Consider the following 27,914-nt stretch of genomic DNA (forward strand, 5'->3'; position numbering starts at 1 on the left):
TAGGAGGGGCCTACCTAAGAGCTGATACTCTGTAACTTATGTATCCCTCCCCTTGTCCTTTCATTGATAATAAACAGACTAGGACACAACCTAAAGAGAATAGCTTTAAAGGTCAAGAAAGAGAAAGTGGTACTGTTTACCCAAGAAAACAAAATATATACTGCTTCCTTTGGGATTTGTGGGTGTAACTGTAAAGGTTACCATAGGACACAAGTGTATAGGTGGAGGAAAAAAGTAAAGAAACAAAAAGCCCTCCTGCTCATTTTTTTTTTTTAATCTTCATTGAATTCTTTAATTGAGCTGTTACTTGAGGGCCTTCTCTGTGGCTAACACCAAGCCCAGAGCAAAGGAGTTTACAATCTGGTGCTGAGATGGACATTCATAGTACAGTGAAATAGGGGCGGTGACAGAGGAACAAGCAAGGTGTGACAAGAGTGCCTGGGAATAAGTGTCTAATCTAAGCCTGCTGGAGGAGTCAGCACAGGCTTCAAACTGGCATTAATTATTACTTAAGCTGAAGAGTAGGCAGGGCCAGATCATCAGGGGCTTTTTATGTGATGGCAGAAATTATAATAGGAGCTCTAAATAGCTTAACTCAAAGGAACAACTCTACCAGGAGGACCAAGGGGACCATGGTTTTCCATTAGAACATACCCTTGGGTAAAGGGTTTCCTCACAAATCACACCACAGTCAGCAAGTGTCTATCATGTGCCAGACGCTATGCCAAGCACTGAGAATAATATAATGAACAAAACAGACACAAAGTCCTTACAGAACTTACTAAGAGTAAGACAAGCATAAATGTTGTATGAATACATAATTATAAATTATAATAAAGGAAGAGTTTTTAATACGGTTTATCTAACTATGAACAAATATCAACTTTTCTCTAATTTTCAGGCTGAATTATGAATTTATGAAAATGTTAAATTGTCTACAATTTAATTTTAAATTCATCAGTGTAGGCAATGCGATACACACACATACACACACACACACACGGGGGGGGGGGCAATTAGTTAACATTTTGAGAGTTTGGGTTTTTTTTTAATTACTTTCTAAGAGCGGATGATGAAGTCCCAATCACACTATCCTAAAATGACCTCCAAATAACATTCTCTGAATCTGCAGTATAGATCTTGTGCATCACCTAAGGGATATTAGAAATAATATCCACTGATGAAATGAGTTCAAGAGCCAGAAATTGGCTGGAAATTGTATACTGGACTCCCACACTTGCAGAACAAGTTCTAAGAACTGACAAACCCAGCCTTTAGTGGCACTCTGTGCTATCACTTAAGAGTGGACTTCTGCACCTGATCTAACTGGATGGCTAGCTGAACCCTCATGTCAGAATATGGATGAACATGGGGCACCTAGGTGGCTCAGTCAGTTATGCGTCTGCCTTTGGCTTGGGTCGTGATCTCAGTGTCCTGGAATGGAGCCCCACATCCTCTCTGCTCAGCAGGGAATCTGCTTCTCCCTCTCAGTCTCCCTCTAAGCTCTCCCCCCAACCCCCTCTCAAATAGATAAATAAAATCTTAACAAAAGAAGTTAGAATATTTCTGAATGTGCCTCAAGCAAAGCTTTCATGCAAGGTACCTGACAGAACACCTAAAGGACACAGAATTGAAAGTTTACCATGCTTACAAGAACAAGTTCTACAATTAGGTTTGTGCCTACCTGCTAAGAAACATCCCTATATGTGGTTGACTTCAGTCTGAGACTTGCTTCCATTCTAACCTCCCAACAGGTAGGAGAGATTATGAAAAAAAAGAGTACCGACAATTCTTAGCTCTAATTATTACAGACTGAGTAAAGTCAATTTGAAAACTAAAAACAGCAGCATATTTCTATGATCTTTTTTATTTCTCTTAGAAACACAGGCATTTTCTAATTTTCCAAAAACAGTTTAGTACAAAAAAACTTTTAAAAAGCTAACCACCTATGAATAAGAAGCAAAGAGAAAAAGTGTTGTGTGTTTTTTGAAAGATCAAAAGGAGAAACTTACCTAACGTACAAGAGTCTGGGGAAAGACAAAGACTGGGAGGATCCAACTGTATGGTCATACTGAGGGTCTGATCTAGGAAGTAAACAGTCTATTAATGATTGAATCACAGCATAAAAGTATGCTGCTCCCTATATAGGAAAAGTTCTGCCGCATTTAACTTATCTGGCTTTATTTGATCTATTTTAATCATCTCAAAGATAACTGGTTAAAGACTTGGTTTCTCTAAATCTTTAATATAAATTCAACTTCATTCTTGGAAAGCTTTATAAAATTTTTAACACATCTGGAATATCAGAGATTTCAACCCAACTCCTGCAGGTAAAATCCTCAAATAGTCCTTACCAGCCATACAAATCATTACCTTAGAGTAATCACAGGGAGAGGTGGTGATGAGAGGAGTTTCTTAAACTGATGTGTACTTATAACTTCCCCATCAAAGTTCACTTCCCACATCCTGGAGCCAGGGCGAGCACAATATATTAGGGGTTGCTGGCCTGCAGAACATCTTCCAGGGAAGAAACAAGCTCCATATTCTCCGTATCTTTCCTTGCTTCCAATTCTCCAGAATTTTTCTCTAATCCCCAAAAAAGGCAAAGAAAGCATGTTTACTTAGAAGAAAGTCAAAACCAATGGCACTACAAATCAGCATGGCCATAACAACTGCACCCAAAACATCCTCTCTATATTCACATTAGCAGTATACTGGAAAAAAAACAGTAGCTTGGAAAGGTCAAAATAGGGTTCTAGCTTTGATTTGCCATTAACAATTTCTGTAACAGGAAGCAGATCACTTCACATTAGTACTTAGTTTATCATCCACAGAATGAGAGGCTCACAATTAATATGAAGGCCCCTTTCAAATCTATAAAATGAGTGCTAGCAAATCATTCCATACATCCTTAAATCTTACTGTAAAGTTATTTTAAAAACCCATTCCAAATCACCTTGTAAAAGGTTCTTTGGACACTCCATAGCAGCTACTAAGCTACCTCTCCAACCCTGTCTTCCAGGAACTCCCCTGCTACAAACACCCAGCAAACTCTTCACTCTGTCTCAGAATGCCAAGTCCTTCTGAAACTCTGCAACTTTGAACATTCTGTTTCCTTATGATTACAGGAGCTAAATAGACAAAAGAGCTTAGTATACTGACTGGGAACATGAAAGGTGATAATGTAAGGATGTTGCTTCCTAAAAACTGCTTCCTTCTTTCCTCATGGCTTCACTTCATCATTCTTCCTCTGAGAGACTCCTTGATGCCCATAAGCTGAATTACATGCTTCCCAGGGCACTTACCTCATTATATATAGCAATTGTGTCTATTTCAACAATAGAATATGACTTTATTTAGGACAAAGGTCATTTCTTCTTCTATTTTAGTTGAATTCCCAATGTAGAGCCCAGCATCTGGCCTACAAAAAGTCCTAACTACTCTGTAGTGCTTCCATGTACTTTAACTCTTTGATTAAAAGAGAATGATCAAATATGCCATCCGGTGTGAATTTACAAGGTGACCTTAGATATAATTCAATAAATATTATCCCTGTACTTGGTTGTTTGATAAGTAAAATGTAACTAACTATAAGAACTCTGCGTACCATGAGAACATGGATGTGAAAGTGCTTTGAAATGTATACAGAGCAATCTAAGAAGTTATGGATTTATTACTTATGTTCCTTATTGGGAGATAAAACGTATTTCTCGCTTACTTTATATCCTCTATGGTACTTACCATAGTGCTAAGGTTTCAGATGAGTGCAATGAATGTTTGCCGTGTGAACACACACAGGCAACTCATTCCTACTCCTATGCTCATTAACCTTGCTTACTACATTTTCAAACAATATATTACAGGCACAAGGCTAAGTATTTCATATACATTATCTTAGTTAATCCTTAAAACTGTCTCTACACTCTGGATGGGAAAATCAACATTTACCAAGGCCTAAAGAGTATCTGAGCCAGATTTTGAAATCATATTGTCAGGCTCCATTAGTCCATGTTCTCCTCACTAGACCCTAGTTCTTTGTTTCTATTTCCTCTGTTCCTTCCTGGGACCCACCTTGCTCATCAACAATACTGAGACAAAGTAGTCAGTGGCTGGCAGGAGAAGGAAATACTAAGAGCCCCGTTTAAAAAAAAAAAAAAATGCTGGGGTGCCTAGGTGGCTCAGCCGGTTAAGCATCTGACTCTTGATCTCAGCTCAGGTCTAGATCTCCGGGTTGTGAGTTCAAGTCCCTCACTGGGCTCCATGCTAGGCATGTAGCCTACTTTAAAAAAAAAAAAATTGCTACTTGTTGGGAGGGAATATAGGTTGAAACCAACAAAATTATTTTAAACATAAATGAATTTTTTAAATTATTGCACTATCCATATCCCTCCAAACTGAATTCTAGTTAACAGAAAGTGGGTACTTGGACTTTGATGGAACTGGAGGGTATTATGCGGAATGAAATAAGTCAATCGGAGAAGGACAATCATCATATGGTTTCACTCATATGCGGAATATAATAGTAAAAGGGACTATAAGGGAAAGGAGGGGAACTGAGTGGGGAAAAATTAGAAAGGACGACAAGAGAGACTCCTAACTCTGGAAAACAAAGGTTTGTGGAAGGGGTGGAGGGTGGGGGGATGGGATGACTAGGTGACAGGCACTAAGGAGGGCACTTGACGGGATGAACACTGAGTGTTATCCTATATGTTGGTAAATTGAATTTAAATTTTAAAAAAGGAAAAAAAAAAAGCGGGCATTAATGTAAGTTGTTATTTTAGCAGCAGAATCTGTTATTCTCATAACCAATTCTAGCCACATCCCTATGAACCAGGAAAATGATTAACAACTCCATTGCACAAAAGAATAAATAAACCTCTACTTACTTTAACTCTTTATTTCAAAAAGTCTAACATATGTCTTTCTAAATTGGGCCCATTGGTAAACTTGAAAATCTATAGGTGAAGAATACTTAGGAACTTGGTAAGGCTAATAAATATGTTACCAAAATCTCAAGTGTGGAATTAATGGCCAAAGATTCAACGTCAAAAGGTGTTCTGGGGAACTGCAAGGTAAGAGCAAGGGCAGAGAATCAAGACAGAAAGCTTCTAGTCTTGCCTGTCTCTCCCAAGCTGTGCAATGTCAGGCATGCTCTATCACTCAGGATGCTTAGGCTTTCTGATCTGCAAGAATGAAAGAGTAACACTAGATGATCTCCAGTTCTCCAAGTCTAATTTCATCGCTGATCTACAGTCTGAAATAAGTCAGAACCAAGTATATCCTCCTTCCCACTAATTCCATATAAACTGGCCACTTGCATCTCAAAGCCTTGCCTCTCTGCTGTCCAGCTAGGTTCTCTGCTATCTGGCACCTGCCATCCTACTATAACTGGTCTCTTTTCCATGTATCTTTCTCGTCCAAGAAAATAAATACAAAGTATACCTTCTCCCCAAACTTCCTTCTACCATCCCTGACTCACATTCCTCCAAACCTTTTATAATAAACAATCTCCTGCTTTCTAGAATAGAAACTTTCGAATTGAGATGTGTGAACCTCTGGAAGTACATAAAGACTTTCCAAGCCTGGATAGTTTTAAGGAAATCAATTTTCAAACCTTGATATACTATATGTATACTTTCTTAAAACGACCTGAGAACCCACTTAATTAATGTGACATTTAAGGCTGTCACTCTCACTGTGGTGCCAATTTAGCAACTGATCTTCCCCAACTCCCCTACTTAAGTCAGACTGGCAGGTTTTTTTTTTTTTTTAAATTATTTATTTATTTATTTATTTATTTATTTATGATAGTCACACAGAGAGAGAGAGAGGCAGAGACATAGGCAGAGGGAGAAGCAGGCTCCATGCACCGGGAGCCCGACGTGGGACTCGATCCCGGGTCTCCAGGATCGCGCCCTGGGCCAAAGGCAGGCGCTAAACCGCTGCGCCACCCAGGGATCCCGACTGGCAGGTTTTTAAATATGCCTACTTTTTCCTCACTTTTCCCCCAAGAGGCTGCTCCTTCCTGCTAAAATATCCCTTCCTTCCCCTCTTAGTTCAAATTTAGCCTACCAAAAATCATCATCAAAATTATTGAAGCTGCCTGGTGGGTTCATGGGAGTTCAATAGACAATTCTCTTTTATGTGTGCTCAAAATTCTCTTTCATAAATATTTACTTTTTAAAATATTTTATTTATTTATTCATGAGACAGAGAGAGAGAGAGAAAGAAAGAGAGGCGAGAAAGGCAGAGACACAGGCAGAGGGAGAAGCAGGCTCCATGCAGGGAGCCAGACATGGGACTCGATCCCGGGTCTCCAGGATCAGGCCCTGGGCTGAAGGCGCTAAACCGCTGAGCCACCTGGGCTGCCCTTTCATAAATATTTAAAAGAGTGGCCGGTCCTGAAGAATATGACAGTGGAAACAAAAAGAATAACCTGTGAAAATTTCCCTGCAGTGAGAATAGCTGAGTAACTTCAGTATAGCGATACACAATATTCATACCAAGTTGTTTCCTATTATGTTCTAGTGTTTCATAGTTACCTGTAATACGCCATTCACTGAACCTTTGGCTCCACCCTTGAGATTTCGGTAAAATATCTGTCAGCTTCACAAAATTCTTAATTATTCTTCACCCAATTTTACCCATTAGTAAAATTCTATTAAACACACAACAAATCTAAACAACAACAAATTCAATCAAGGAAAACTTCCTGATTCCTCATATTGAAACAGGCCTTTGTCCAGCCTTCCCTCATGGCACTGTGACCACCCTTCATGGAGTTAACTGAACATCTGTCTTATTCACTCACAGGACTGCTCAGTCTCCTATCTTTCCTATTCTTTAATATCAGCTTGCACATAGCTGGGTCCTCATTAACATCTGTATTACTAAACTGAGGGGTTTGGGCTATATGACTTCTAAGTCTCTGAGAGTTCGAGAATTCCGCATAAGCTATGACTCATGGTTAGTCAATATACCTCTCAGTGTCACACAAGAATGATCGAGTAAGTGAAGATATAAGTAGTCTTCCATCCAAATAATCCAACTGCACAACACAGGAGTCAACTATGGTTATTGTCTGAACAGGAAACATCACAAAGGCAGCAGTTGCCTAAAAGAGACATGACAAGGAAAGAAAAATCACCATTACACAGATGCATAATCTTCTCTTTACCCTTTCAGTGAAAATAACCTTAGATAGCAAAATAAAAATTTTAAATGGGCCAAAATTTAATTTGCCTATTAGGATATCAAAGCTTCACTCATTTAAAAGTTGTGAAATACTTTGTTACATAACTGCAAAAGACAATTCTTAAGGCTCTGTTTCTGGTTATCTAATCTTAAAGGCTGGAATGACAAAGATGAAGCAAGTTTTGGGACATGTGAAAGAGAATTTTTTTCACACGAAGACAGAACTTCTCCCTTTGGAAAAACACAAATTAGGGCTATATCACCTATAAGGTTCCAACTGTATTTGGGATGAAAAATATGTTAGGAATCAAGTGGTAACTTTGATGTGGGTCACCATGCTCAAATCAAAAGAATGTGTGTTAATTAAAATAAAATAATTTAGCCAATGGTAGTTAGATTTCTTTCTTCTTTCCTGTGAAGATCCTATATGGAAATAAACCAAGCTCCCCACTATAACAATTTTGGAGAAGAGGGACAGTAAGAAGTTGGTATGCCCTCTTTAATGAGAGCCTGGAACATTCTGTTAGGGTAATGTGAAACTTAAACCTTTTACTCCAACTTAGGAGGAAGCCTGGGACCATACAGCTAAGCATAATCCAGGAGGTATCTTTAAGGTTCAACTTACAGTAAGTTACATTCATTCTGAGAAATAATATACCTAATCTCATGAGTTTCTTCTAAGCAGGGACCAGGAGAATAGGAGCCTGGACAACTGATACTATTTGTATGTTTCCCATTTTGTTCACACAACTAACAAAGAGGTATCTTATCAGGATGCCTGGGTGGTTCAGTTGATTAAGCATCCAACTCTTAGTTTCAGTTCAGGTCATGATCTCATGGGTCCTGGGACCAAGCCCTGTATCAGGCTCTATGCTCAGTGAGAAGTCTTTGAAAGATTTATTCCCTCTGTCCTTGCCTCCACTCACTCACTCTATCAAAAAAAAAAAAAAAAAAAAAAGGGAAAAAGGCATCTTTTTTTTTTTAAGATTTTATTTATTATTTGACAGAGAGAGAGAGTGTGTGCGTGCACAAACAAGAAGGGGGAGCAGAGGGGGAGAAGCAGGCTCTCCACTGAGCAGGAAGCTGGATGCAGGACTGAATCCCAGGACCCTGCTATCATGACCTGAGTCAAAGACAGACACATATCTGACAAAGCCACTTGGGTGCCCCAAGGCATCTTATCTTTATTAATAGCCTAATATTAATGCTTAATTTAAGTGACTCATACAGGTGAATTACAGAATACTGTAACAGACAATGTACAAATAGACAATGTCACAAAAGCAACCCTGCAACAGTATCAAGCTAAACCAGGCTACTATATGGACAAAGTCTCCTCAAAATTAATAGGCTCTAGATCAGTCTCCCAAAAAATATAGTATGTAAAATTGTGTCCTTCAATTAAGATTCTATAAGACAATATCGTATATCTCACTTAAATACATAAAGAACTGGACTAGCTCTTACCTTTGTTTGTTTAGAAGTATTAAGTCTGATGGCAGAAACTTTCCCCATATGATCACCTACAAAAACTCTAAGAATAGCTGTATCCCAACAGAGAGCTGTAACTTTTCGGCCTTTATGCTCTGAAGACACATAAATTCGTTCTGGTTTCCCACGACGCTCCTGATTTAATTCCCAAACAACTACAAGACCTTGACTGCAAGAAAATGAGTCACGGAAGCAGATTTTTGGCAATGGTGAAAACGGTGCAATTTCTTTGTATCACAGTATCAATTTTATTAAATATACATAATTCCTGTTCTTCAAAAAAGAGAAAGTAGAAAGTCAAGGTACTAACTTCCTTGCTTTAGTCCACCAATCCAGTATGAGAATTTAGATGTTCTACATTATGTTATCTTCTACATTATGTTATCTTTCTCTTTTAAGGTCACTGAAATGTTGTTGCCTTACACCAACATTTTCCATAAACCATAGGGTGACCGTGAACAACTGTCTGTCCCAGTTTGCTGGGAACTGAGAGATTTCCCTAGGACACAGGACTTTCAGGGCTAAAATTGGGACAGTCAAAGGCAAACCAGGATGGCTGGCTACTCTAACAAACACACAACTACATCTGTCAATTTAAAATGTATTTAGGGGGGCACCTGAGTGGCTCAGTCAGTTAAGTGTCTGATTCTTGATTTTTTTCTTGGATCATGATCTCAGGGTCATGAGACGGAGTCCTGCATGGCATCGGACCCCACATTCAGTAGAAAGCCTGCTTAGGATTCTTTCTGTTCCTCTCTTTCTGCCCCTCCCCACTGCTGGCATGAGCACTTACTCTATCAAAAAAATAAAATAAAATATATTTAGAAAAGATAAGATAATTTTAAAGCAGTTTCTCACCTGGTAGCTACAGCAACATAATCCTCGTCATGTAAACAACATGCAACCTGAGAAATTGCACCTTCCTAGAACACAAAAGGAAAAATATTGGGCTTCTCAAAAATGCTAATTTTTTACTTTTATATCTCAAGATTTACATTCTTCTTTTACTCCAAATGATTATTCATAATGGGGAAATTCAAATTTATGAAAGATATTCCAAATAGCATATGATAGGACTACCCTTAATCTTACCCTATGTGAAAGAAAAAGCCTGTGCTTCCATCCTTCCTTCTGAATGAGATTGAGTCCTCCTCCTGAACTGCCCAAAGCCAACCATTTTCGAGATACAGCTATGCTGGTGCACTAAAAACATGTAAACAGACAAGCGTGAGATCATAGTCACATAACCAAATTAACTACTGGAAATAAATACTAAGGATCTGTGTAGCAGGTTCCTCCCCCACCCCACTCCTTGCCCTGTAGGATACCACATAATCGCACTCATCCTCTCATCCTAGTATAATGAACCACACAGAACATCTTGGTTCTGAATGTTTAATTGAATCTCAAAATGACTGAATAGGCTCAATTGTACAAATGAGTCATTTTTCCTTAGCAAAATCCAGTTATTAGACCATTCATCTTTTGCATAATTTGGCTAGGTCATTCCAATGCTTACCACAAAGACAAAAGATCAAATAAGGGGATAAAGCAACTGCTTTAACCATTTACTCCCTTGAACCATTTCTAGTCTACGTAATTATAATTAACATACAAACCACCTATAGCTTTTTAGAACAAGTAGGACTATAGAGGACACAGATGCAGGTCACTGTGCTATTATCTCTCCCTCAACTCTCAGCTTGCTGATTTCTTTCTTTATCCGACAGAAAAAAACAGTGGTGTTGCTGTGCCCAATAATACCCTGCAGCAAAATTTGTGCTTGGCTGATGAACAGACCCTCCCAACACTCTGAATCTTGCTTTCTACCACAGAAGCTGGAAAACCTAAATATTCATTTACCCAGTTTCTCTTGAAGCTAGAGGGAGCTATGTAACTAAAATCTAGCTAATAGGAATAAGGCTACTAGGGTTTCTTAGAAAGGTTTACCTTATTAGGTAAAAGGCACAGTCTGAAAAAAAGAAAGCCTTTGGGGAACAATGGATAATAATATAATAATAGTAGGGGACCTGAACACCCCATTTACATCAATGGACAAATCATCTAATCAGAAAATAAACCAGAAAACAGTGGCTTTGAATGACACACTGCACCAGATGAACTTAACAGCCATATTGAGAACATTCCAGCCTTAACAGCAGAATACACTCTTCAAGTGCACATGGAACAGTCTCCAGAATAGATCACAAATGAGTCCACAAAACAAGTCTGAACAAATCAAAATCAAAGTCATACCATGCACCTTTTCTGACTGCAATGCTATGAAACTAGAAATCAGCCACAATAAAAAATTTGGAAGAGCACAAATATGAGATTAAATAACATGCTATTAAACAATGGATCAACCAAGAAATCAAAGAAAAAATAAATTACATGGAAACAAATGAAGACGAAAACAACGGCTCAAAATCCTTGGGATGCAGCAAAACTAGTTCCAAGAGGGTAGTTTATAGCAATACTGGCCTAACTCAAAAAGCAAGAAAACTCTCAAACAACCTAACCTCATATCTAAAAAAGCTAGAGAAAGAAGGATAAAACCCAACCAAGCAAAAAGGAAATAAAGATTAGAGCAGAAAAAAATGATATAGAAACTAAAAAAACAATACAACATATCAATGAAACCAGGAGCTGGTTCTCTGAGAAGATCAACACAATTGATAAACTTGCAGCCAGATTCACTAAAAAAAAAAAAAAACCAAACCAAACCAAAACAAAACACCCCGAGAGAGAAGACCCAAATAAACAAAATCACTAATGAAAGAGAAGAAATAACCAACACCACATAAACACAATTATAACAGAGTATTATGAAAACCTATATGGCAATATACTGGACAACTTAAAAGAAATGGCTAAGTTCCTAGAGATGCCTAACTTCCCAAACTAAAGGAGGAAATAGAAAATTTGAACAGGCCAATTACCAGCAATGAAACTGAATCAGTAATCCCCAAACTCCCAACAAACAAAAATCCCGGACCAGATGGCTTCACAGGCGAATTCTACGAAATATTTTTTTTTTTAATTTTTATTTATTTATGATAGTCACAGAGAGAGAGAGAGAGAGAGAGAGAGGCAGAGACACAGGCAGAGGGAGAAGCAGGCTCCATGCACTGGGAGCCCATGTGGGATTCGATCCCGGGTCTCCAGGATTGCGCCCTGGGCCAAAGGCAGGCGCCAAACTGCTGCACCACCCAGGGATCCCTCTATGAAATATTTAAAGAAGAGTTATTACCAGGGCACCTGGGTGGCTCAGTCAGTTGAGCATCCAATTCTTGGTTCTGGCTCAGGCCATGATCTTGGGGTCACGGGATAGAGCCTCCCCCACCCCGCCCAAGTCTGGCCTCTGAACTCAGCAGGGAGTTGGCTTGGGATTCTCCCTCCCTCTTGCTCTGCCCTTTCACCCACCGGCACATTTGTACACACTCTCTCTAAATCAAATAAATAAATCTTTAAAATAAGTAAATAAATAAGAGTTAGTACCTATTCTCAAACTATTCCAAAAAAACAGAGAAAGAAAAACTTAAAAATTCAGTTTATGAGGCTAGTATCACCCTACATATCAAAAACCAGATAAAAACACTACCAAAAAAAGAGAACTACAGGCCAACCTCTCATGAATATCAAAGCAAATATCCTCGATCAAATATCACAAGCTGAATCCAATAATACATTTTAAAAAATCATATATCTGATCAAAGGGGATTTATTCCCAGGATACAAGTATGGTTCGATATTCACAATCAACATGATACATCACATCAATAAAATAAAGGATAAAAACCATATAATCATTTCAATAGATGCAGAAAAAAAACATATGACAAGGTAAAACATCTATTCATGATAAAAATCTTCTGCAAAGTAGATTTAGAGGGAACATACCTCAACATAATAAAGACCTTTTATGAAAAACCACAGCCAGCCAACCAACATCATACTCAATGGTGGCAAAAACAGAGCTTTTCCCCCTAAGGTCAGGAACAAAACAAGGATGTCCACTGTCACCACTTTTATTCAACATACTACTGGGAAGTCTTAGCCACAGATATTAGACAACATAAAGAAATAAAAGGCATCCAAATTGGTAAGGAAGAAGTAAAACTCCCACTATTTGCAGATAACATATATATAGAAAATCCTAAAGAGTCCCCTAAAAAAACTACTAGAACTGATAAATACAGTAAAGTTACAGGATACAAAAATCAATGTACAGAAATCTGTTGGATCCCTATACAATAACAATGAGCCAGCAGAAAGTGAAATTAAGAAAATCCCATTTATGTCTATACCAAAAACAATATCCAGGAATAAATTTAGAGGTGAAAATCCCATACTCTGAAAACTGTAATACACTGAAGAAAGAAATTCAAGATGAAGAAAGAAAGAAAGAAAAGAAAAGAAAAGAAAGAAAAGAAAAGAAAAGAAAAGAAAAGAAAAGAAAAGAAAGAAAGAAAGAAAGAGGTGCCTGGGTGGCTAAGTGGTTGAGTGTCTACCTTTAGCTCAGGTCATGATCCCAGGGTCCTGGGATTGAGTTCTGCATCAGGCTCCATGCAGGAGCCTGCTTCTCCCTTTGCCTGTATCTCTGCCTCTCTGTGCCTCTCTCATGAATAAATAAAATCTTAAAGAACAGAAAACGCAGAATAAAACCACAATTATATGATCAATTCATCTTCAACAAAGGAGAATATACAATGGGAATAGACAGTTTCTTCAATAAATGGTGTTGAGGAATCTGGACAACCACATGTAAATGAAACTGGACCACCTTCTGATACCAAACACAAAAAATAAACTAAAAATGGATTAAAGACCTAAATGTGAGACCTGAAACCATAAAAATCCAAGAAGAGAGCATAGACAGTTATCTCTGACACTGGCCATAACATTTTTTAGATATATCTCCTGAACCAACCATAAAATAAAGAAAAGGCAAATAAAGGCAAAAATAAACTAGTGAGACTACATCAAAATAAAAGGTTTCTGGGGATCCCTGGGTGGCGCAGCGGTTTGGCGCCTGCCTTTGGCCCAGGGCACAATCCTAGAGACCCGGGATCGAATCCCACATCGGGCTCCCGGTGCATGGAGCCTGCTTCTCCCTCTGCCTGTGTCTCTGCCTCTCTCTCTCTCTCTGTGACTATCATGAATAAATAAATAAAATCTTTAAAAAAATAAAAAAATAAAAAATAAAAGGTTTCTGCACAGCAAGGGAAACAATCAACAAAACTAAAAGGCAATCTATCAAATGGGAGAAGATATTTACAAACAACATATCCAATAAAGTGTTAATATCCAAAATATATAAAGAACTTATACAACTCAATACCCAGAAAAACAAAATACCCAAAAAATAATCCAATTAAAAAATGGGCAGAGGGCACAAATAGACATTCTTCCAAAGAAGATACAGATGCCCCATAGACACACGAAAAGATGCTCAATAATGTCACCCATCATCAGGGAAATGCAAAGCAAAATCAAAATGATATCCCCTCATACCTGTCAGCATGGCTAAAATCAAAAACACAAGAAACAAGTGCTGGCAAGGATATGGAGAAAAGCATCCCTTTTGGACTGCTGGTGGGAATAAAAACTGGTACAGCCACACTGGAAAACAGTACAGAGATTACTCAAAAAATTAAAAACAGAACTATTCTAGGACCCAATAATTGCTCTACTGGGTATTTACACAAAAGATACAAAAACACTAATTCAGAGGGATACATACACCCCCATGCTTACTGCAGCATTATTCACAACAGCCAAACTATGGAAGTAGCCCTAGTGTCCACCAATAGATGAATGGATAAAGAAAGCTGGTATATATCTACAATAGAATATTATTCAGCCATAGGAAAAGAATGAAATTTTGCCATTTGCACTGACATAGATGGAGCTAGAGAGTATAAGGCTAAGCAAAATAAGTCAGAGGAAGATAAATACCATATTGATCTCACTCATGTGAAATTTAAGAAACAAAACAAGCAAAGGAAAAAAAGAGAGAGAAACAAACCAAGAAATAGACTTTTTTTAGAGGGGGAGGGAGGGACAGGGGAGAGAGACAGAACGTATCCGAAGCAGACTCCATGCTCAGCATGGAGCCCAATGCGGAACTGGATCTCACAACCTTGAGATCATTTTTGAGCCGAAATCGAAAGCTGGATGTTTAACTGAATGAGCCACCCAGAAGCCCCAAGAAACAGACTCTTAACTATAGAAAATAAACTGATGGTCACTGGAGGGGAGGACAGTATGAGAATGAGGGAAATAGGGGATGAGTATTTAAAAAGTATATTTATCATGATGAAAAATAAAATTTTTAAAAATAAACAACAAACCCAGGGAGGGGTTAGAAAAAGAAAAGAAAGCCTTTGCTTATGGCCCCATCTTTCCTGCTTGAGATGCAAATGGAAATACCAAGACTGGAGCCAGGACACCTACCTTGCAACTGTGACTAAAAACCAATATATGGATGATGGTAGAATAGGAAAGATGGGAGAACCTGATATTTCAAGTCTTATTATTGGGCTACTACACTAAACCTAGAAACACTAGCCTCCAACAAGATTATAAACACCTATACTGGTTAAGCCATACTATACCAGGTAGGATATCTCATAATTTGCAGTTAAAAAATGAGTCTAACTGAAATCAACCCTCATGATTGTTCCTCCTATCAATTTGCTTATTACATTCTATACCTTCGTTTAGAGGCTAGAAAAGTACTTGGATGGGGGAGAAGTATAAAAACAAAATTATTTTGGAATTGATTATAAGATTTTGTTCTTCATCATGTCATTCCTGAGTTTATCAGAAGAACTCAGGGCTTGAAGGGAGTATATATTTCTTTCCACAGAGCTAAGAACTTTTGCTCTGTTCTCTAAAATGGAGGGTACATCAAACTCCTCGTTTTGGAATGAGCTTGGTATATCTGCAGTGGTTCATGTTACTTAAAATATAACAGGGTATACTCATTTATACTACTTTATTTTCAACCAAATACCTGACTTTCTGAGAAAAAAAAAACAAGATTATTGTGAAGGGAAAAAAATTCAGCAATCAATATCATGGTTTCCAAGGATGAGAAAAAAAATTCAAATGATAGCTCAAAAAGTAAATCAAGAAAGAGCTACAGGAGTGCCTGGGTGGCTCAGTCGGTGAAGCATCTGCCTTCCACTCAGGTCATGATCCCAGGGTCCTATGGCTGAGTCCCTCATGGGCTCCCTGATCAGCAAGGAGTCTGCTTCTCCCTCTCCCTCTGCCTCAGCTTGTGCTTTCCCCCTCCCAATAAATAAAAAATTTTTTTAAAAGGTGGGGGTATGAACATGGTATCTATGTATAAGGTACTACTAGCACAGGAAAAAACACCCAAGATTCCATTAAACATAAAGAACTAGAGGAGAGGGAGCATATGTCACAGAGTACATAAAATACACAAATATGAGCAAGGATCAAGAAATTCACCTTCAGACGACTGGAGTCCAGCCTCAGGGTTGAAAGTAATGGATCCAGAGACTCAAACTCTGCAAGAACATGGCTGTAGGACTCTGGTATCACTGGCACAAAAGTCATTTAGATGGAAAGTTGAAACTATGTTGAGTGACAGACACAGTATTCCTGAATAAAACCTGCAAAAAATATAATTTAAGAAGCTCTTCACTCAGCATGCATTTAATGGATGTATGTAGAACATAGAAAAACATGAGAAAGGGATAAGGATCCTTACGCTATATTTAGCATCTAGGTGAAAACAAAATACATATAAGCAATATTATTATATGCAACCATCAGCTTGTACCATATCATTCCTTGACTCTGAAAAGAATGAAAAGGAATAAGAATACAAGACAGCAAATGCTAAACACCCTATGAAGACTCTGTAAACTAACACAAGAGCTTATCTGTTCTGCAACTCTCAAGTGTACATTCTTGTCAAATTGCACCCTTTCAGAAAAGAAATAAAATTCAAAAAAAATTCTTACCCATCAACTTTAACTTTTCTCAATCTTTAAAACATGCCAATTAAGAATAAAAGCAAACGCTAAAGAAAAATTTAGAAATAACTGTTTTTTAAACTATTTTTTCAGAGCTACATGTATCTACTAATTCATTTATTCATCAACTAGGTATTTATTGTCACCAGCTAAACCCCAAGGCCTGACTGACCTTTACTTCTCAACTGTTTGTTCCCATTAACCTCCCACATTCTCCTTTAAGCTCTTCTTCACAGCTCATCTCTTCACTCAGGCAAAAGACCTGAGGCCTAATATCCTGTGATGGAAACCAAAACTACCCCTCCAGCAGTAAGGACTGCCTGGACAGGAGCTTGGGCGGCCCAGACCACCCAGACCAGTTTGAGCTCAACTCCCGACTCAGTCCTGATGGACCGTGGAGCAACCAGTTACCTGCACCTTATTACCATACTAAAATCTCCACCCAAGGAGCAGCACAAGCCTCCTTTACATAACATACAACGTACATATGAGTTTCCTTAGGGTGCATGCGCAACCTTATGCCCACCTCTACGAGCCATGACAAGGCTCCCCTATCTAAATATGCATCCTGACCGTAAATACAAGAAATCCACTCGCCCTTGCTCAGGGAGTCACAGCTTTGGAAATTATTCCCCATGATCTCCTTATGTGCTGCAAATAAAGTTTTCCTTACACAACAATTCTATCTAGTGTGTTTGTTTTCCTTATACAGCAAGTCTATCTAGTGTGTTTTTACCTCCGACTCACAGGAGTGAACTCGTGTTTGTTAGGTTACAATAGCACCAACTTGTGCATTGTTCTAGATGCAGAGATAAAACAGAGGATAAAACAAAGTCCTAACATTCATGGAGCATACTTCCCAGGGGCAAAACACACATAAACTTAGGATGCTTTTTTCTTGCACAGATACAATATAGCCTTATTTCTTATTCATTATACTGTTCTTAATACAGCTTTATCTCTGAAAAGACAATAGTATTTCTTTTTTTTTTTTTTTTTTTTTTTTTGACAATAGTATTTCAAGAAAAACAACAAATCTTTAGTAGTCCCACACTCAAAGTATTTGAGAATTCCAGGGTACCTAGCTGGCGTGGAGTTGTGTGACTTGACCTCAGGGTTGTGAGCTTGAGCCCCACTCTGGGTGTAGAGATTAACTAAAAGTAACATCTTTCAGGGCGCCTGGGTAGATCAGTCAGTTAAGCCTATGCATGCCTTTGGCTCAGGTCATGAACCTAGGGTCCTGGGACCCACACCCAGTTTGGCTCCCTGCTAGACTTCTTGCTCAGTGGGGAGTCTGCTTCTTCTTCTTCTCGTTCTGCCCTCCCCATCTTATGAGCTCTCTCTCTCTGAGAGAGAGCCAGAGAGAAAACAAGGTAAGAAGGGGCAGAGGGAGAATGAGAAACAAGCAGACTCCCCACCCAGGGAGGAGCCCAACGTGGGGCTTGATCCCAGGACCCTGAGATCGTGACCTGAGCCGAAGGCAGCTGTTTAACTAACTGAACCACCCAGACACCCCTCAATAAAATATTTTCAAAAATAAATAAATAAATATTTACCAAAAAAAATTTTTTTGAGAATTCCTGACCCCCAAAAAAATCTCTCATTCTTCTCACTCATTTTATTGGGTTCCTAGTAAAATATGAGGCACAGCAGTAGGAACAAGACAAGTAATTCCAGAAATCAGTCACTTTACAAACTGGGAGAAAAAGAACACACACCTCTCATAAGGGAGACATAAGAAAAGTGCTATGTTGGAACTTACAGAAGAATCACATTGAGTTAAATGGAACCACAGAAAACTTAAGGGAAGTAGCACTGGAGCTGAGTAGGCTTTTATCAGAAGAAATAGGAAAAGGGCAGCAACAAGCAAAAATATAGAAGATACATGTGAAGAATATGAGTTTTGTCTTTGATTGAAACACAGGACACAAGGACGGAATAATGAAGGATAAAAGCAGAATAGTAACTCAGCATAAGGTATGAAACACTTTGAATTTCAAACCAAAGAAAATGAAGATATTTTACTTTGGTAGGCAACAGGGACGCCTGGGTGGCTCAGTGGTTGAGCATCTGCCTTCGGCTCAGGGTGTGATCCCAGAGTCCCAGGATTGAGTCCCACACTGGGCTCCCTGTGGGGAGCCTGCTTCTCCCTCTGCCTATGTCTCTGCCTCTCTTGTGTGTCTCATTAATAAAATCTTTTAAAAAATAATAATAATAATTTGGTATGCAACAGAAAGGCATTGAAGGATTTGGTATCAGGCAATCACAATTTCTGTGAAATGCTGTGAGCACAACTAGAAAACAAAGACTTGAGAAAAGTGTTGGGTGGTAAGGAAGTAGAGATAAGGCCTGCCAATTACTCAAGTAACCTGGTGGAAAAGAAAACCTCTCTTGACTTTTTTTTTTTTTTTTGAGATTTATTTATCTGAAAGGTGGGGAGTGGCAGAGGGAGAAGCAGGCTTCAAGCAGACACCCCACCGAGTGAGGAGCCAAGAAGTGGGGCACCATCCCACAACCCATGAAATCCTGACTTGAGCTGAAAACAAAGAGTCCGACACTTTAACCAACTGAGCCATCCAGACACCACTTTTTTTTTTAAGGTGTTCTTTATTTATTCACAAGAGAAACAAGGAGAGAAAAGAAAGGCATAGGTAGGGGGAGAAGCAGGAGCCCCATACGGGACTCGATCCCAGGACCCTGGGATCATGCCCTGAGCCAAAGGCAGACAGATGCTCAACTACTGAGCCACTCAGGCATCCCTCTCTTGACTTTCTGACCAGGAGAGACTACAACAGATTTGCATGCAGTAGTTAAGAGTCTTCAGAATGAAAAGGACTGAAGATACAAGAAAAAAGATAAAACCATAGTATAAAATCCTAAGGAAGACAGAAAGGAATGACATCAAGACCACAGTGTCTTATTCTTCTATTTGTGATCCTAAGTTCTGAGGTGGATAGGCCATCTGGCCTTGATCTCAGTATCCTACAAATTATAATTAAATGAGGTAAAAAAAGAACCTAGCAAGTTTCTATTTTTCCAAAAAAAAATTTAATAGGAAATGAGAATGAAAAAAAAAAAACAGTATAAGCAATGTTACTTAAGAGAAGTTGCAGAGTGATGGTGTTAGGCCAACTGCAAATTTATACTTTATATTTATTCTCTTCCTTTAATATTGAAATCTGATCACTTAGAGCTTTTACTAATTATTTCTAATTGTGTCTTCTGTAGTTTATGGGAGCAAGTTTACTTCTTCCAAAGCAACCCTTCAGTATTTGAAGTGTTATCAGGTCTCATAAAAATTTAACATTTTGAATTCTTCTATCATTTGTGACATGACAATTTCCAAATTCTTCTCTATTCTTGTCACCCTTCTACACAGGTGATTTAGTTTGCCTGAAAATATGCTGCCTAGAAATGAACATAATACTTAAATAGTTGAGGGCAGCTCAGGTGGCTCAGCGGTTTAGCGCTGCCTTCAGCCCAGGGTGTGGTCCTGGGGCCCGGGGGAGTCCCAAGTCAGGCTCCCTGCATGGAGCCTGCTTCTCCCTTGGCCTGTGTCTCTCATGAATAAATAAATAAAATATTTTTTAAAAAATACTTAAGTAGTTGAATAACAGAGACTAGAAACATCAACTTCTTTGATATGGACACAAAGTTTCTATATTACAACCTAAAATAACATCTAGTCTTTTTTTTAAATTTTTTAAAAAGATTTTATTTATTCATGAGAGATACAGAGATAGAGGCAGAGACACAGGCAGAGGGAGAAGCAGGCTCCCTGCAAGGAGCCCAATGCGACTTGATCCTGGGCCCAGGATCATGTCCTGAGCCAAAGGCAGACGCTCAACCACTGAGCCACCCAGGTGCCCCTCATCTGATGTTTTTAAAGTGGCCATGTCACGGAAACCCAAAGAAATTTTCACATAAAATTAATATGCTCTTCCTAGCTAGTACTTCTATACGACAGAACTGAGCTCAACCTGAAATCTGGTATTAATCAACTGTGACAACGTATATAAAAAATACACATTTAAATTCTCTGTAAAAACAACAGAATGTTGACAATTGTTAAAAAATGGGTTCTGAATACATGGGGGGGGGGGTTCATTTTATTATCCTATCTACTTTTGCCTATGTTTGAAATTTTCCATGACACTTTTTAAGTACATACTTTTTTAGAAAACTTATTTATTTGAGAGAAAGAGAGCCTCCGAGTGCAGGGAGGTGTAGAAGGAAAGAATCTCAAGCAGATTCTGTGCTGATCCTGACAGGGGGCTGGATCCTGCTACACCCAGATCATGCATAACCTGAGCTCAAATCAAGAGTCTGGGGATCCCTGGGTGGCTCAGCGGTTTGGTGCCTGCCTTTGGCCCAGGGCACGATCCTGGGGTCCCAGGATGGAGTCCCGCATTGGGCTCCTGGCATGGAGTCTGCTTCTCCCTCCTCCTGTGTCTCTGCCTCTCTTTCTCTCTCTCTCTGTGTCTATCATGAATGAATAAATAAATATATATATCTTTAAAAAAAAAAAAAGTTTGACAACCAACAGAGCCACCCAGGCGGTCCTTTATGTACATATTTTTGAAAAGAAATGTCTGCAAGGTGTATGAGTTAAGTGTCTGCCTTTGCCTCTGGCTGGGGTCATGACCCCAGGGTCTGCGATTGAGCCCCACCTTGGGATCTCTGCTCAGCGGGGAGCCTGCTTCTCCGTCTCCCTCTGCCTGCAGCTCCCCTTGCTTGCTTGTGCGTTCTCCGCTCCCTGTCAAATAAATAAAAATCTTTAAAACAAATAAAAAAATAAAGTAAAAAAAAATTTCTGTTCAAACCTTCAAAAGTTCCCCTTCTTACATAATCTACGACTTCAACCCTACTTCTTCTTCCAGCCTCACTTTCCCCTTCATATCCTTTATTTTTTACAACTATACCAAGTTTTTGTTCCTCTTTCGTTGCATAAAACTTTGTCCCTCCATGATTTAAGAGATACCATGTTTTGTTTTGTTTTTTCTGAATTCTTATTCCCTAGCGAAACTCTACCTTCTGCAAAGCTGTTAAGCCTTGCATGCCTCTAGGCTGGCGGCAAAAAAAAAAAAAAAAAAAAAAAAAAAAACTAAAGAAAAGAAGGTGGCTCTAGATGCTTACCAGTCAGTGGGACGAGGGGCTTGGCTTGCCCACAGTTTACAGAACTCCGCCGAGGCAGCACTGAGACTGGAATCCACTCCTCCTAAGTCCAAATCTACTGTACCTTTCCACTTCCACGCGTCACTTGATTACATGAACGAGTCGTAGGGCTTGGAGGCTTTTCTCATCACCTTAGTGCTCCTCAAAAGCAAACCCCACAGCGTTCTCTTTCTCCCACTAGCCACGATGGAAGGAAGGAGGGAGAGAGAAGGAAGCACAAGGAAAAATTAAAAACACTACGCGAAGGGTAAGACCTTCCTAGCCAGAAAGTATTAACCGGAGAACTCTTCACCTTGGAGAAGTCGCAACCGACTCCTACATACGCCGTGCATTCGGCACGCTTTTGTACCCGCGGCTGCACACGGTCCCTGCGCACGAGCAGCGCCTGCTGTAGTCGCATCTCTCGGAGAGAGACGCCTCGGAAGCCAGGGTTTCCGAGCCGGGTGCACCGACCTGCAGCACCGGGGTCTCGGCCCCGCCTCCCCGTCTCCAGGCCGGCAGCCCGCAAGCCTCAGTACATCAGACCCGCTCTCACGGCCGGCCGCCGAAACACTCACCGAGCATCTAGCAGCAGCAGAGACACCCGAGACGCAACTGAGAGCTACACCTGAGCCCTTCCTTCTCCCTCTCCGCGCCTCCCCTCACTGCCTTACGTCATCCACAGGCGCCGAAGACGCGGGGACAGCGCTATTAACGGCACTTCCTTGTCACGTGACGGGTTACGCCCCCTGCTTGCGCGTGGTCCCTCCCCCTCCGGCCGCGGTCGCAATTACGCTCCCTGCGGCCTGCAGTCCCCTGGCTGCTGCCGGCCGAAGACGCAACGCCAACCGGGACCGGAGGACCCTTAGGCTAAAGGGGTGAGACAGCCAGGATCCCGGGACCTTTCACAGCTTAAGGCCGGCGAAAGGAAATGAAACAGGCGGGAACCGGCGGGGGAGGGAGGGAACGAGCGGAAGGTGTCATGGCGGCCGCGCTCTGGGTCACGTGCCCGGCAGGCCCGCCTCGGCACTTCCGGTCACGTGCCCCTCAGAGTCCTCGCAGCCAGCGATGGAGGCGAGACCCCCCAGTAACAGAGGCGGTGGCGACGGCGGCGGCTCCTGGGTTCCAGCGTCTTCCCGGCAGCGTCTCTAAGAAGCGCGGCGGAACTCGACCCGATCCAGCCCGGTTACTTACTTCCTGCCCGGGGCCGTAGCTCCCACCTGGTAAGTTTAGAGCGAAGAATGGGGGCGGGTGGGCGGGTGGGCGAGGAGCTGACAGGCCGGGGGCCGCAGGTCGGCGCGGATTCTGCCCCTTTTCCCTGTGTCCCCGTTGCCGTCGCCACAACTCCTAAGCTTGCCGTCTCGGTCGCCGTTTATTGTCCTGAAGCGGGGGGCGGGGGGGGGGGCGGATAATCGACACCCCCCCCCATCTGGCCTGTAGGAAGCCTGCCCCGTTACTAAGAGCAGGGACTCCAAGATTCACCCAAAGCCGCCGGGATCAGACTTGGCTCCTGAGGAGGAGGACGTGGAGGCCTCCGCCTGACAGAGGAGCCATTCCCGTTAGGAAATAGGCTAAGTCTTTCGGTTTCTGTAGGAGAACAGCTTCCACCGTCCTGCCCGCACTCCTTTCGCTCGACCTGTCAATCCTGCCGCTTCTTAAAACCTTCCTAACACGTGTGCCAATCCACCCCCCACCCCCCACCCCCCGCTTAGTCTGTGCCCGGTGTGATCGTCCTGTAATGATAGGACAGACCACCGACCCAGGGAAGAGCATAATTATTTTATAAATTCTCCAGTGTTCTCAGAGACAGAACCGACTAAGGGAGTCTTCATTTCCTCAAACTGACTCTTAAATGGCCATTTCGGCGTCTGTGTGGTGGGGGAGGGGAAAGAGCTATAAAAGCTTACCCTTTTGCTTGTCAGAAGACCCAGTTTGAAAAACGTACAAAAAAACTAAGTGGTTTGAAATGCACCTTGCAGTAAGTGTTAACTCTGCAAAGGAGCGCAACCATTTCATTTCTCCCCACAGATACCTTAACAGGGGAGCTCCAGTATACAAAACATAGCCCGAGGGGATTGGATTTAAGAGGGTCGAGCCCCACCCAGTCCGCCGCCCCCCCCCCCCCCCCCGCCTCCCCCCAACAGCTTGAAAACCACTTGACTGGGCTTTGGTGAATAAGCCAAAATTGCCAACCCTGAAGTAGATTTTTAAATGAAAAATGAAGTCACAACAGAGGGGAAGATAATCTCTGGTTATCAGGCCTATGGCTTGCAGAAGGACGGGGCTCTGGAGAGAACTTTGTACCTTTTAGCAGACCTAAATCCGTCATTTGGGAAGGAGGGTGAGATAATTTAAGGCCATTAAACCTGTTCTTTTGCCCTCACTCCGCTGACATTTAGCAGTGCAGCAGATTGAAAGTTTGAGTTTCTCTTGGGCGGTGTTAAATACATGCGGTAGTGCACATGTAAATGAGCCACGCAGATGTGGGGAGGGCTCTTTAAAGATCCTGGGAAGATTGGTACAGAGAGGAATCAGTTTAATAAACCAGATGATCAGCTTCCTGCATGTACTGCCCTCGAGGCATAGATCCTCTCCCTGCTGGTTTCTCTTTACACCTTTTAGACCTGCTTTTCTGTGCTACTGGGTTTTTTTCCCCTATCAGAATGAGCTTTTTTGCATTTTAACCCCCTATTTCTACTTCATGGATACTGCTGCTAGAAATACCTTGTGCTCTTCCTCTTTTCTTAGTCTGCCTTCAATGTGGGAGTATTAGGCATCCAACTAATAAGTTTTTTCCTTCTCCACTTTACCAACTGATTGCTCTTTCAATTTTGATATTGCAATCTGGTCAGCATGCAGTATTTATTAGTGAACATGAGCATACATTTCCTTCTGTCTTGTGTCTCTGTCGCATTTTCCTCCTGCCTCTCCCTGCACTGCTGTAAAATGAAAAAGTGCTTGGTCTCAAAATTGCTACATCGGTTATTCCCCTTAATAGCTTCATTGTGTTTGTAACTTTCATTAAAATGGTAAATTTTGTTCACTTTTTACATAATTCCAAGGTCCTATTCCCTGTAATGCTGAATTGTTAAAATTTTTTTGGATTGCCTCATAGCAAGCAGCATTCCAGATCTCCATTTTGTATGCTGGCAGATAAAGCAGCTCTCTCTAATAATAATCCTCTTTTTAGGGGGTGATATGGAGTTTTTATGTCACTTGTCCTTGTTTCTGCCCCATTTATCTCTGCACATTAGAAAAGAGATGTGATTTAAAGGTTTCTGTTGATCAGTTTCAATTTTTTCCTATCTCTCTTTCCTTCTAAGCCAGTTACTAGAATCTCTGAAGAATGATACTGTAATCTCTGAGTAGAGAGCTATCATGCTTCCTGGAGTTTATTTAAGGATATATGTGCAAAGATGTTTTATGTATCTTACCAAGCTAGTGTTCTTTTAATAACAAATCTTAAATAGATGTCACAGGTATTTGTTACACTCTTCATACAGGCCAAATATGTTACTGGGTGCTGTATTACAGTGAATACAACACATGCATCCTCTTCCCTTTGTGAAGCTCATAGTCTGTCGGGGAGACAAACATTAAAAGAATTACTTTAGAAATTAATTGTAGTGTGGTAAGTGCTATAAAGAGAAGAAGAACAGAAAGTCTTGCCTAGTAATTCTGAAACCTAGAATAGACCCAAAAAAATGACTAAAAGCCAGTTGATAGGAAAGGAGGAGAATGTGCAAAGCCTCAGAGCAGACATGTATAGTTTCAAGCAAATATTTAACTACAAATGAATTAATGCCTTTACTGGAGGTCTTGCTATTTAAAGAAGTCTTGTGGCAGATAATTTCGTAAAGTAAATAATCTTTTGAGTGGGGCACTTGGGTGGCTCAGTTGGTTGAGTGTCCAACTCTTGGTTTTGGCTCAGGCCATGATCTCAGGATCCTGGGATTGAGCCCTGCGTCCAGCTCTGTGCTCAGCAAGGAGACTACTTGTTCCTTTCCTTCTCCCTCTGGTCCTCCCCCTGCATGTACGCTCTCTCTCTTTCTCTCGAATAAATAATAGAATATTTTTTTAAAAATCTTTGTAAGTAAACTAGATCTTCAAGCTAATTTGCTTAAATGGAACTAACCAATATTTTTCATAAGCAAAATATTCTGTGGCTTTTACAGAGTTTTACTGGAAAGAAGTTTTGCTACCCAAGGTGTCACCCTCAAGAGAAATCTGGAAGTCCCATAAGGCATTATATGGTATCCCCACTGGGTCTATTAAACTTTCTAAAACTGGTCCTTGTACAATTATCAGAGGCGCAATAGATGTACAAGGAAATTTGCCAAGCAAGTTAGCTGTGAGACGATTGACTAGTCATCCCAATGTTCAATTACTTATCTCTGATTCATTTTTAATGTTCTCAAGTGGATTTTTTAATATAAATGGTTTTACATGCTAGTGACTCTCATGGTTCTCTCCATCTGATTTATTCTCCATTTTACATTGTCTTCACTCTTCTTTCTTACCTTCTCATCTCAGAAAGTTTTTCTGTTCTTTTCCAAAGCTAGCACTTTTTATTTGTGCCTATAAACACAGTTAATTGCTTGATCAGCTGTCCTTGCTCACTGCTTTTCTCTGTATATGGACATACTTATAATTATTTGCTTTCCCCCGTCCACAAAGCCTCCCCGTCCTATCTTTTAGATTTTAATTCATGCTTCCTAAAACATGTGTATGTAATTACACTGTAGCGGAATTTCAGATAGTACAGACTTTTTTATTGGTATTATGTTTACTATATAATAAGTATAAAAATTAATATTAAGTTCTATACATGTTATGAAATTTTCTTTGTACATTAAGTTTTTTAACTAAATAAAAAAATAAATTGGGGGCGCCTGGGTGGCTCAGTCAGTTACATGTCTGCCTTTGGCTCAGGTCATGATTCTGGGTTCCTGGGTATAAGCCCCAACGTTGCGCTCTCTGCTCCTGCTCTGTAGAGAGCCTGCTTTTTCTCCCTCTGCCCCTTCTCCCTGCTGTGCTCTCATTCGCTTGGTGTCTCTTTCAAATGAATAAATAAAAAATCTTTGAAAAAAAACCAATAAATTAATAAATATTACAGAAATTTTGAAAATAACAGTTGTTGTCTTACAGTAATAGTCCTATTTTTCCCATGTTACTTTATATACCTCTGGTTTGATAGGGAACAAATTCTTGGAAAGACTTTTTTAATAACTACCTTTCTCATTGCAAAATATGTATTATAGCTAACCCAGAAAACAAAAAGAACATTCAAGTCGTCTGTAATCCCATCACCCATAGGTAACCACTATGAAGATGGGTGTATATTTATCCAGTCATATATTATTTGCAAAACAGCATGGTGGAACTCTAAGGTCAGACTGACCCAAATTCAGACCTAGCTATTTTCCTTGATGCTTTGGGAAGGCATGTTGAATTTTTTTTTTTTTTTTTTTTTTTAAGACCCAGTTTCCTTTATCTGTAGAATGAAACTAATAATAGAACCTACTTGGGGATTGTTAACTAGGGATTGAATGAGATAATACCTATAAAGAACTTAGCCCAGTGCTTCACACATAACATGAAGCATGGAGTACTTTCATTTTTTGATTTAAGTTCTGCACTCAATGTGGGGCTTGAACTCATGACCCTGAGATCAGGAGTTGCATACTCTACCAACAGAGCCAGCCAGGCTCCCTGCATTGAGTACATTTTACTAAATTTTTAAAATTTAATAATATGAAATCAAACTACATGCTTTTCCCCCCTTTTTTGATTACCTGTGTCTTTTCATGTCATTAGTCTTTTAAAACAGTTAAACAGTGGTTTTTCAAACTTTTTAAGCAGCAGTAACTCTAATCAAAATCTTAGGATATCGGGGATCCCTGGGTGGCGCAGCGGTTTGGCGCCTGCCTTTGGCCCAGGGCGCGATCCTGGAGATCCGGGATCAAATCCCACGTCAGGCTCCCGGTGCATGGAGCCTGCTTCTCCCTCTGTCTATGTCTCTGCCTCTCTCTCTGTGTGTGTGACTATCATAAATAAATAAAA

At 40.3% G+C, this 27,914-nt stretch overlaps 2 protein-coding genes across 7 annotated transcripts in view; one reads left to right on the plus strand and one right to left on the minus strand.

Moving 5' to 3' along the window:
* Positions 1-22,585, minus strand: part of HPS5 (HPS5 biogenesis of lysosomal organelles complex 2 subunit 2) — a 44,652-nt gene extending 22,067 nt beyond the window's left edge. For 3 of the 6 annotated variants that reach the window (XM_025459687.3, XM_049098715.1, XM_025459692.3), the window contains exons 1-10: positions 22,430-22,585; positions 21,834-22,049; positions 21,368-21,453; positions 16,168-16,331; positions 9,778-9,888; positions 9,544-9,608; positions 8,662-8,854; positions 6,981-7,114; positions 2,374-2,586; positions 2,013-2,084 (exon numbers count right to left, since the gene is read on the minus strand). In XM_025459687.3, coding sequence (XP_025315472.1) covers positions 2,013-2,084; positions 2,374-2,586; positions 6,981-7,114; positions 8,662-8,854; positions 9,544-9,608; positions 9,778-9,888; positions 16,168-16,275 — 896 coding nt within the window. In that variant the 5' untranslated portion in view covers positions 16,276-16,331; positions 21,368-21,453; positions 21,834-22,049; positions 22,430-22,585. Of the gene's footprint in view, positions 1-2,012; positions 2,085-2,373; positions 2,587-6,980; positions 7,115-8,661; positions 8,855-9,543; positions 9,609-9,777; positions 9,889-16,167; positions 16,332-21,367; positions 21,454-21,833; positions 22,050-22,164; positions 22,395-22,429 lie in introns of those variants that run through there. The other 3 variants (XM_025459689.3, XM_025459688.3, XM_049098716.1) reach the window with 3 other exon arrangements.
* Positions 22,586-22,780: 195 nt separating this feature from the next.
* GTF2H1 (general transcription factor IIH subunit 1) overlaps positions 22,781-27,914 on the plus strand; it is a 36,470-nt gene continuing 31,336 nt past the window's right edge. Inside the window, exon 1 of the mRNA XM_025459694.3 lies at positions 22,781-23,074. The gene's annotated coding sequence lies outside the window, so the exon portion shown is untranslated. The remainder of the gene's footprint in view (positions 23,075-27,914) is intronic.

This window comes from Canis lupus, chromosome 21 (assembly GCF_003254725.2).
Source record: "Canis lupus dingo isolate Sandy chromosome 21, ASM325472v2, whole genome shotgun sequence".
Lineage (NCBI taxonomy): Eukaryota > Metazoa > Chordata > Mammalia > Carnivora > Canidae > Canis > Canis lupus.